This window comes from Acipenser ruthenus, chromosome 1, assembly GCF_902713425.1.
Source record: "Acipenser ruthenus chromosome 1, fAciRut3.2 maternal haplotype, whole genome shotgun sequence".
Taxonomy (NCBI): Eukaryota; Metazoa; Chordata; class Actinopteri; order Acipenseriformes; family Acipenseridae; genus Acipenser; species Acipenser ruthenus.
The window spans coordinates 119,868,591-119,880,749 of record NC_081189.1 but is presented as its reverse complement, the minus strand read 5'-3'; the positions used below and the strand labels follow the sequence as shown (position 1 = coordinate 119,880,749).

Below are 12,159 nucleotides of genomic sequence, written 5' to 3'. Positions count from 1 at the left end.
AGACGAATATAATATTAGTGGGTACACACTGTATAGGAAAGACAGGCAGGACAGAAGAGGTGGAGGGGTAGCGCTATACATAAGAAATAGATGAAGCCCAGGTGTTAAATCAGGACAAAGAAAACAACGCTGAATCAATATGGGTCAGAATAATGGACAAAAATTCAAAGGGCATAATAATAGGAGCATGCTATAGACCGCCAAATTCAGATGCTGAGCAAAATAATCTGTTGTACAATGACATTCGAAATGCGTGTAGAAAAGGAGAAGCCATACTAATGGGGGATTTCAACTTCCCCCGTATAAAATGGGAAAACCTGGTGGGGAGCACAACGGACGAAATTGAAATGGTGGAAATGACAAATGACTGCTTCCTAACACAATTTGTCAAGGCACTGACTAGAGGGGAGGCATGCCTTGATTTAGTCTTTTCAAATAACGAAGACAGAATAACTAAAACAGAGGTCAGAGAGCCATTGTGGCAAACATGGTTTCATTTGAAGTGATTTTTAAAACCCAAAAAGTAATGACTAAAGCTAAGGTTTACAATTTTAGAAAAGCAAACTATGAAGGTATGAAACAGAGACTAACAGAAGTAGATTGGAGTAAAATAGAGAAAACATCCACAGAAAAAGGATGGCTGGTTTTTAAAAATGTAGTACTAGAGGCGCAAAACAATTACATCCCAAAAGTAGACAAATCTAAATCTAAAACAAAATGGCCAAAATGGTTTAATAGATCAATTAAAAAAAAATTCAGCGAAAAAAGGCACTTTACAGAGCGTTTAAAAGGGACCAAAAACAAAGCACACAGAAAGAGTACTTGGAACTGCAAACACAAGTCAAAAAGGAAGTTAGAAAGGCCAAGAGAGAGATAGAAATCAATATTGCTAAGGGGGCTAAAACCAATTCCAAAATGTTTTTCCAATATTATAACAGCAAGAGAACATTCAATGAGGAGGTTAAATGCCTAAGAGACACAAATGGAAAAATCATAGATGAAGAAAAAAAATAGCAAAAAAATAGTATGTTCCTGGATAGGAACATGCCCCACATGTCGACCTGTTCCTATCCAGTTTTAAATAACTTTAGCATAATAGAGGCAGAAGTGTTAAAGGGACTAGGAGCTCTTAAAATAAACAAATCCCCTGGGCCAGATGAGATCCTCCCAATAGTACTCAAAGAAATGAAAGAAGTTATTTACAAACTGCTAACCAAGGTCATGCAACAATCTCTTGACACAGGGGTTGTACTTACAGACTGGAAAATAGCAAACGAAATACCGATCCACAAAAAGGGAGACAAAACCGAACCAGGTAACTACAGACCAATAAGCCTGACTTCTATTATATGTAAACTTATGGAAACTATAATAAGATCCAAAATGGAAAATTACCTATATGGTAACAATATCCTGGGAGACAGTCAGCATGGTTTTAGGAAAGGGAGATCGTGTCTAACTAACCTGCTTGATTTTTTTGAGGATGCAACATTGACAATGGATAATTGCAAAGCATACGACATGGTTTATTTAGATTTCCAGAAAGCTTTTGACGAAGTCCCACATAAAAGATTAATTCTCAAACTGAACGCAGTAGGGATTCAAGGAAATGCATGCACATGGATTATGGAGTGGTTAACATGTAGAAAACAGAAAGTACTGATTAGAGGAGTGTGGCAGTCTGGCTGGATTAACTAGTTGTTAAATATCTTATTATCCCTCGGCCCAGAGTCTGCACGCGTTTGGTAAGGATGCATGACTGTCAGCTAGTTAAATAATCAGTAGCTCATCAGCCACACAACCTCACGGGTTTTTTAAATATAATAAAAGACGCGGCGCTTTTATCCGCGCCGCAAACAAAAATACAAATAATAATACATACAAGGAGAAACCTCAAAATAGAGCGAGGTAACCAGTGGTGTACCACGGAGATCAGTATTAGGTCCTCTGCTATTCCTAATCTAGATTAATGATTTAGATTCTGGTATAGTAAGCAAACTTGTTAAATTTGCAGATGACACAAAAATAGGAGTGACAAAGTGAGTGCCCTGGCAGTGTGAATGTGAAATTCCCCAGGGGCTGATGGGTCCCAGACCCCCTTGTGCCTAGGAAAGCATGCACTGCTGCTCCACATGGGTAATCCAGACAGTCCACTCCTTATTTTTTGCAGGCGTCCAGCCCTGCTAGTTGTTGTTTTAAATGCTTCCGCCTCTGTGGGTCTAATTATGCTATGGTCTCATTTTGTAATCTGATTATTTATTTTACAGTTGGGATGTTTAGTCAGATTTAAGTGTGTATAATATATATGCAAGGTATTGCATGCAGGCAATAAAAATGTGCATTATAAATATCATATGGGAGATAGTGAAATTGAAGAAGGGAACTATGAAAAAGACCTAGGAGTTTATGTTGACTCAGAAATGTCTTCATCTAGACAATGTGGGGAAGCTATAAAAAAGGCCAACAAGATGCTCAGATATATTGTGAAAAGTGCTGAATTTAAATCAAGGGAAGTAATATTAAAACTTTACAATGCATTAGTAAGACCTCACCTAGAATACCGTGTTCAGTTCTGGTCACCTCGTTACAAAAGGATATTGCTGCTCTAGAAAGAGTGCAAAGAAGAGCAACCAGAATTATCCCGGGTTTAAAAGGCATGTTGTATGCAGACAGGCTAAAAGAATTGAATCTATTTAGTCTTGAACAAAGAAGACTACGCGGTGATCTGATTCAAGCATTCAAACTTCTAAAAGGTATTGACAATGTCGACCCAGGGGACTTCTTTGACCTGAAAAAAGAAGCAAGGACCAGGGGTCACAAATAGAGATTAGATAAATGGGCATTCAGAACAGAAAATAGGAGGCACTTTTTTACACAGAGAATTGTGGGAGTCTGGAACCAACTCCCCAGTAATGTTGTTGAAGCTGACACCCTGAGATCCTTCAAGAAGCTGCTTGATGAGATTCTGGGATCAATAAGCTACTAACAACCAAATGAGCAAATGGGCCGAATGGCCTCCTCTCGTTTGTAAACGTTCTTATGTTCTTATGACACTTACAGCTGCTCAAACTGTAGAGACACTTACTGGTATCTCCAGTGTTCACAGGGGGTTTGAGATGGGGTGGGGTGGCTCATATCTCCAGTGTTGACAGGGGAATTAAAGTATTGCTCTGTGTAGTTTTTTGCTAGTTTTGTTTACCGTTACAAATTGTTCAATTCTCTGAGAATTTGACAAGTTAGGGTGGTGAAGCAAGTTTGAAATAGAACAGTAGGTGTCAGTTTGCTTTGAAATGAATGCAGCAGAAGTACAGCAAGTGTCATTCTTCATATGAACAGAACTATCTTTTTTTTTTTTTGCATGGGTCAACATAGAAGCGTCATAAACATGCATTGACATCCACAACTTTGGAAGGATGTGGGCTCCTGCCGGAAAAGTAAATCACGCCACACAAAGTTTTTTATTGTTTGATGAATCTTCATTATAGTTAATTTGCATACTCACGTCTTGTATTACCAGCTAATGGGAAGTGCTTTTGTCCCAGGGTACCATAGCAGCAGTCTATACACATTCATGTTTCTCAACCCAAAGCATACACAGACCTACACGGGCTCTCAAATGCTGAGCCCATTTCAAACGCATGCAACTCATCCAGAAGAGTCAAACCAGGTTACAGGATTGCCAGCATGTGTAACAAGTTTCATTACAGCAGTTACAAAAAAAAGACACATTTTCATTGCATTATCTTACGTTACAAGACAGAATGTTGAAAAATACAGGACACACTATATCTCCTTGCCTGTCTTGTCTATCAAAATTGCTGGTCGGTTTCTGGACGGCCACTAAACACCAGAGCTTAGAGCATGAACTGTCTCTTCTCATCTGTACATCTTAAACCAGTGGACTGCTCAGAATACAAGGAAAACAGAAATTCAATACAAACATTTAAAATAAAACAGAAACACTCTGCGGGGAAATAATTCAACATGCTTGGACTTTTAAAAAGTATACCATCATCTTCAGTATAAAAAGTGCATCTTTTTAGAGTTCCCATCCTTTTTTATTTGTTTTACCAGATAAGCATTTTATATCAGTGCCAGGAACTAAATTACAGGAATGCCGCACTGGTGTGTGTGTGTGTGGGGGGGGGGGGGGGGGGGGGGGGTCTGTACATACAGCAGACTGTTGCTCTCACTGCAATGCTGTGTTTTCTGTACATACAGAAGACTGTTGCTCTCACTGACTGCAGTGCTGTGTTTTCTGTACATGCCAGCAATACAAGCCAGCAATACAGCTGCGGCAGGGCAGTGGGCAGAGGCCCCGCTCTGTCACAATGTATTCATTTCTTTTATTGGGACAGAACTGCACATTACTGTGAGATTGCTAGGTGGAGGCATCAACAATACAGAACTGCACATTACTGTGAGATTGCTAGGTGGAGGCATCAACAATACAGAACTGCACATTACTGTGAGATTGCTTGGTGGAGGCATCAACAATACAGAACTGCACATTACTGTGAGATTGCTAGGTGGAGGCATCAACAATCCCAAAACAAAGCACAGCTCCTCAGGCTGTGACATGCCTCAGTTGTCTGGAAGGCACTCCCTGGTAACCTGTTTCAGCCTCTTATCATGGGGTGGTCCAGTACTGGGGTACGCGCCGTTTCCACAGTAGCAGTGCAAAGCAGCCACTTCTTATCAAATTGACACTGTGTTAGCCAATGCATGAAAAAAACAAAACACTTAGAGCAAATGAGTCAGTCTAGAACAGGAGACAAACGAAGAATGACCCAGCAAATAATAAACCTTCCAAAAAAAAAAACACACAACACAACAATAATAATTATAAATCATAATAATAATAATTATATCAACATTAATAACAAAGTGCCTTTGTGTTTCCCAGTCTTTGTACCACAACCATGTCTGTGCCTCGGGGATGGTCAGACCGGGCTCTGTGCCTCGGGGATGGTCAGACCGGGCTCTGTGCCTCGGGGATGGTCAGACCAGGCTCTGCACCGTGTCCATGCCTGTGCCTTGGAGATGGTCAGACCGGGCTCTGCAACACGACCCTGTCTGTGCCTCGTGGATGGTCAGATCTGGTTCTGCACCACGACCATGTCTGTGCCTCGCGAATGTTCAGACGGGGCTCTGCACCACGACCGTGTCTGTGCCTCGGGGATGGTCAGACCGGGCTCTGTGCCACAGGGATGGTCAGACCGGGCTCTGCACCACGACCATGTCTGTGCCTCGGGATGGTCAGACCGGGCTCTGTGCCTCAGGGATGGTCAGACCGGGCTCTGCACCACGACTGTGTCTGTGCCTCGGGGATGGTCAAGACCAGGCTTTGCACCACGACCGTGTCTGTGCCTCGGGAATGGTCAGACCGAGCTCTGCACCACGACCATGTCTGTGCCTTGGGGATGGTCAGACCTGGCTCTGTGCCTCGGGGATGGTCAGACCGGGCTCTGCACCACGACCATGTCTGTGCCTCGGGGATGGTCAGACCGGGCTCTGTGCCACAGGGATGGTCAGACCGGGCTCTGCACCACGACCGTGTCTGTGCCTCGGGGATGGTCAGACTGGGCTTTGCACCACGACCATGTCTGTGCCTTGGGGATGGTCAGACTGGGCTCTGCACCACGACCGTGTCTGTACCTCGGGGATGGTCAGACCGGGCTCTGCAACACGACCCTGTCTGTGCCTCGTGGATGGTCAGATCTGGTTCTGCACCACGACCATGTCTGTGCCTCGCGAATGTTCAGACGGGGCTCTGCACCACGACCGTGTCTGTGCCTCGGGGATGGTCAGACCGGGCTCTGTGCCACAGGGATGGTCAGACCGGGCTCTGCACCACGACCATGTCTGTGCCTCGGGGATGGTCAGACCGGGCTCTGTGCCTCAGGGATGGTCAGACCGGGCTCTGCACCACGACTGTGTCTGTGCCTCGGGGATGGTCAGACCGGGCTTTGCACCACGACCGTGTCTGTGCCTCGGGGATGGTCAGACCGGGCTCTGCACCACGACCGTGTCTGTGCCTCGGGGATGGTCAGACCGGGCTCTGCACCACGACCGTGTCTGTGCCTCGGGGATGGTCAGACCGGGCTCTGCACCACGACCGTGTCTGTGCCTCGGGGATGGTCAGACCGGGCTCTGCACCACGACTGTGTCTGTGCCTCGGGGATGGTCAGACCGGGCTCTGTGCCTCAGGGATGGTCAGACCTGGCTCTGCACCACGACCATGTCTGTGCCTCGGGGATGGTCAGACCTGGCTCTGCACCACGACCATGTCTGTGCCTCGGGGATGGTCAGACGGGGCTCTGCACCACGACTACGTCTGTGCCTCGGGGATGGTCAAACTGGACTCGGTCTTCCTGCTTACATGCCCTGTGTTCAAGGGCTTCCCCCGGCACAGCAGCCCTCGCGCCTCCACGTTCAGGTTCTTGTAGGGGGGAGGGTTCCTGCGCGAAGGTCTCAGACACAGGGAGGGGAACCTCAGCCCTGCCAGGCAGCAGCCCGGACAGGAAATTACATCGTCCTGCTCCAGGGTACAGCTGGAGGCATTGAATGAGAAGGAGCCGTCTGTGTGGAAGCCTTGGTCCCAGCCCACAGGCCGGCTCACCACCACAGTGTAGTTGTTGTCATTGGGGACGCCAGACTGCCAGCCGCTGGAGCGCGGAGAGGGAGGGGTCACCAGGCAGCTGTTCAGGAAGGGCTGCACCAGTTCGTCCAGGAATAAGGACCCCTCTTGTATGTCTGGGCTGCTTGAGCAGTCCATTGGTTCCATCTGCTTGTCTCCGAACTCGAGGTCTACGATTTCGAGATTGTGTACCATTTCCACATCTCCCTCCTGTGTGAATTCCAGATAGCGAGCGATTTCCAGATCCCGTTCCCTCGAGATCCCCAGGTCTTTGAAGTCCTCCTGCTTCCAGCTGGCTTTGCGAGGCAGCTCGGGAGAGTTCGGTAGAGACCTGCATCTCCGGGCCGCTTCAGGCCCTGCAATGCTGCATCGGAGGTCGAGCAGTGTGTTGGGGGTCACGGACGGGGTCGCTGGGTAGGAGTCGGGGGGCTGCGGCAGGTGCAAAGGTCAGGGAGATAACGGACTTGCTGGGCGTGTCGAACAGCTTGATCTTGCCCCCTTTGAGGTCCTCTCGCAGGGAGAAGGGGTTGACCCGGGCTGACGCCCCAGCCAGCCCCTCGAAGTGTGGAATTTTGGGAGGGAGCATGTCGGACTGGCTGCGGAACAGGTGCTGGTCTCGGGGGAGGTGCAGACACAGCGAGTGTCTCCGAGCAGGACTGCAGGGGTCCTGTGTGCCATCTGTGAGGGGAAAAGCAAGGCATTAGGGACATGGGAGAACATTATTATTATTATTATTATTATTTATTTCTTAGCAGACGCCCTTATCCAGGGCGACTTACAATTGTTACAAGATATCACATTATTTTACATACAATTACCCATTTATACAGTTGGGTTTTTACAGGAGCAATTTAGGCAAAGTACCTTGCTCAAGGGTACAGCAGCAGTGTCCCATACCAGGGATTGAACCCACAACCCTCCGGTCAAGAGTCCAGAGCCCTAACCACTACGCCACACTGCTGCCCTATGTACAGTACAGTATATCTACAGCATGTTGACTCACCTCTCAGCTCCCAGCTCTTCCCTTGGCTCCTTGCTCTTTGTGTCTCACTCCTCTCCTCCTCCTCCTCCTCCTCCTGGGCCTCCAGGACCCTCTCCAGCTGCTGAGCGATCTCTGAGAACGAAGGCCTCTGCTCAGGGGGACATCTGAGAGGGGAGAGGGAGAGGGGAGGGCGAGAGAGAGATTGAAGAGAGGAGAGACAGAGAAGGGGAGAGGGGAGTGAGGAGAAAGGGAGAAAAAGGGGAGAGGACTCAGCAAGTAAGAAGAGTGGGAGAGGGACAAGGGAATCACAAATAGAGAGAGAATTATATATATATATATATATATATATATATATATATATATATATATTACACACACATATATATATTTTTTTAACAAAGTCTCAATAAAAAATCAAAATACTTTTATCGCTGTTGTCAAAGGCTTGTAGCTTGATAGTAGACCTTGTAGAGATGTCTTGGTTGCACACTCATCATATAACTTCTACTTATAAGAACATGACCACTGCTAATTACTTATTAAAACTTATTCCATTTAAAAACAAAAGCAGCATGTAAAGAGATAGCTGTGCACCACGTTTCCACACGCTCGTGTATCGTCAAGATACAGGAGGGTTGAGAGAGTGTGTGTAGGATTGTGATGGCTGCAGGTACAGGAGCCTCATGGAAGACTCTTACAGGTGGATGGCTCTTACATTGCAGCAGGACACAGCGAGCTGGAGGTAGGCAGCCGGGCAGTCTCCCACCATGTGCTGGAAAGCCTGTGTATCCAGACCAAAGTCCTGCAACAGATCAGAGGGGCGAGATGGGACAGGTCACTCTTACAGAACTTTAAAACATGAAATAAGACTAAGTACTGCATAGTAGTTTCACCCATTCCAGTTTAATACATGCTTCATTAGCCCCAGTGGCAAGGTAACAAGTTCAGATGTGACCTTATTAAAACTCATAGTAAAACCAGAAATTGATCGAACTGCAAAACTATCATGCAGAAATACCCTGGTAAACTTTTATAAGAGCAGTTTTATTAATATGCAGGGAAGAGAACAACTAGTAGGGAGTTCATTATGGTGAAATAAACCCTGAGCACAACCCCAAATTCAAATTCTCCATGCCTAACTCTGTTCCAAACGATAACGGTTATAAAACAGATCAAATAAAAGATTCCAAACCGAGACAGCCCCTGACAAAATACAGACTGAGCGACTGCAATAGAAAATACAGGCTGAGCGACCACCATACAAAAATACAGGCTGAGCGACCTCCATACAAAAATACAGACTGCGCGAGCACCATACAAAAATACAGGCTGAGCGACCACCATTCAAAAATACAGGCTGAGCGAGCACCATCCAAAAAATACAGACTGAGCGAGCACCATCCAAAAATACAGACTGAGCGACCACCATCCAAAAATACAGGACGAGCGACCACCATCTTGAGGTAGAAACTGGCCGACACAGGCAGACCTGGAGACCAGGAGACAGGCGCCTGTGTGGCCATTGTGATTGTGGGGAGGTAACCCGATAATATATCACACCCAGTCCAGTGAGAACCCCGAACCTGTGACACAGACCTTCACCGTCCTGTTTACCCGATATCACACCCCAGCACTGCACCCCAGTGAGAACCCAGAACCTGTGACACAGACCTTCACCGTCCTGTAACCCGATATCACACCCAGCCCAGTGAGAACCCCGAACCTGTGACACAGACCTTCACCGTCCTGTTTACCCGATATCACACCCAGCACTGCACCCCAGTGAGAACCCTGAACCTGTTACACAGACCTTCACCGTCCTGTAACCCGATATCACACCCAGCCCAGTGAGAACCCTGAACCTGTTACACAGACCTTCACTGTCCTGTAACCCGATATCACACCCAGCACTGCACCCCAGTGAGAACCCTGAACCTGTTACACAGACCTTCACCATCCTGTAACCCGATATCACACCCAGCCCAGTGAGAACCCTGAACCTGTTACACAGACCTTCACCATCCTGTAACCCGATATCACACCCAGCCCAGTGAGAACCCTGAACCTGTTACACAGACCTTCACCGTCCTGTAACCCGATATCACACCCAGCCCAGTGAGAACCCTGAACCTGTTACACAGACCTTCACCATCCTGTAACCCGATATCACACCCAGCCCAGTGAGAACCCTGAACCTGTTACACAGACCTTCACCATCCTGTAACCCGATATCACACCCAGCCCAGTGAGAACCCTGAACCTGTTACACAGACCTTCACCGTCCTGTAACCCGATATCACACCCAGCCCAGTGAGAACCCCGAACCTGTGACACAGACCTTCACCGTCCTGTAACCCGATATCACACCCAGCACTGCACCCCAGTGAGAACCCTGAACCTGTTACACAGACCTTCACCGTCCTGTAACCCGATATCACACCCAGCCCAGTGAGAACCCCGAACCTGTGACACAGACCTTCACCGTCCTGTAACCTGATATCACACCCAGCACTGCACCCCAGTGAGAACCCTGAACCTGTTACACAGACCTTCACCGTCCTGTAACCCGATATCACACCCAGCCCAGTGAGAACCCTGAACCTGTTACACAGACCTTCACCGTCCTGTAACCCGATATCACACCCAGCCCAGTGAGAACCCCGAACCTGTGACACAGACCTTCACCGTCCTGTAACCCGATAATATATCATGACACAGCACTGCACCCCAACCCAGTCAGAACCCCGAACCTGTGACACAGACCTTTACCGTCCTGTAACCTGATATCACACCCAGCCCAGTGAGAACACCGAACCTGTGACACAGACCTTCACCGTCCTGTAACCCGATAATATATCATGACCCAGCACTGCACCCCAACCCAGTGAAAACCCTGAAACTGTGACACAGACCTTCACCGTCCTGTAACCCACTGCACCTCAGCCCAGTGAGAACCTTAAACTCGTACCTCAGTGCGCGGCAGGAAATCCGGGTCCGCCTGTATCCGGGCGATGATCTCACACAGGATGATCCCGTAGGCAAAGAGGTCAGCCTGAGAAACAACAAGGACAGCGGGTCAGTGACGATGAGACAGAGGCCAGGAGGCAGCCCTGATGAGCAGCACTAACATAATCAATAACACATGATATTAATAACTTGAGCACCATTTCTGTTTATACCACATGTACACGTACTTATTACCCATTATGACAGTGTATTTTTTAGCTTTGTACAGGATTTGACACATGTTCCTAGATTAATTGTAATATAATGTCATCATACTAACCCTAAATAAATATCTAAACAAGTAGAGCAATGGGTGATATAGCAGGGTGTGCATCGTAGAGCAGCTCCAGGTCATTTACAGGAGTGCAGGTACATCAGCGCTCAACCCCCACTTGTGTGCATTCAGGAGAACATTGGAGAGACAGCTCCTTTCCAAGGGGGTCCTGCCAAGATGGCAAGAAGCGTTACAACAGACAATACGCAACGATCTGAACCTTTGGTGGTATTCTTTTAACCATACGGCATTGAAGTGTTAGCAGCCAATCAAGCTATTTTAAAAATGATACTTTTATTACTTTACATGAAGTTGGGATTGTAGGAGATGACATTCTGCATGAAGTATTAATTATATACTTTATTATAATTTTTTTCACTTCTATATTTAAGTTTTATTTTAATATTTTGATACAGCTTAAAAAGCACATGTAACTAGCTAAGCAAGGCATCTGCAGTCTCTCGTATCTTGGCGTCTGGGCAGAGCGCAAAAGTTAGCAGGTGTCTAATCAAGATGTGTGGAGGAGTGGAGACACAGTGTGAAAACAGACCACCACAAAGGACTCGTTTGAAACAGTTTCTAACAGATTAGGTTAAAATGCTTAAATCTGACGTACTATAGAATGTGATAGATTTGGGTGAGTTTCCCCCCCCCCCCTTCCCAGGAGGTGTGTTGAAGGTGTGTGATAGCAGGGTGGATCCATACTGATTGGAAGAGCGTGTAAGAAATGGGGTGGAAATGCTAATATATTGATAGTATTTAATGTAATGTTTTTGTTTGAATCGTCAGTCAATTCTTTGATTTGACTCCACAGAGGTCTGTGTTATGATACAAACGTCTTTGCTTGCTTGTATCTTATGTTTATATGATTGTATTAACATTATTTTCTTTTATACATATAAAGTATTTTTGATTTAAAAAAAAAAAAGTGTCGGATTTATTTCCCTACAGAAACAACAACAACAACAACAACAACAACAACAACATCATCATGTGTCTCTCAGCTGGTACACAAGTAACGTCCCGGTTAGGGTGTTCCAAACCCCATTCCCGAGCCCCGTCTCATGGTACCTTCTCATTGTAGAGCTCTCCTCTTAGCACTTCTGGAGCCATCCAGTAGGGGGAGCCCACCACTGCCAGGGGCTGTTTCACTCCTCCATCACTGCAGGGAAACAAGACAATACCAGGGATGGAAATCAGACTCCCATTGCATAGCAGTGTAATCTAATCCTGGTTTTACTACAAGTTTATTAAACA

General features: G+C 46.6%; 1 protein-coding gene across 1 annotated transcript in view; it reads right to left on the bottom strand.

Moving 5' to 3' along the window:
* Positions 1-4,161: 4,161 nt before the first annotated feature.
* The window catches only part of LOC117420572 (dual specificity testis-specific protein kinase 2-like), a gene marked incomplete in the record, with an annotated part of 56,940 nt that continues 48,942 nt past the window's right edge, over positions 4,162-12,159 (bottom strand). The window contains 6 exon segments of the mRNA XM_059024016.1: positions 4,162-7,078; positions 7,080-7,318; positions 7,644-7,890; positions 8,338-8,424; positions 10,591-10,674; positions 11,974-12,045. Coding sequence (XP_058879999.1) covers positions 6,332-7,078; positions 7,080-7,318; positions 7,644-7,890; positions 8,338-8,424; positions 10,591-10,674; positions 11,974-12,045 — 1,476 coding nt within the window.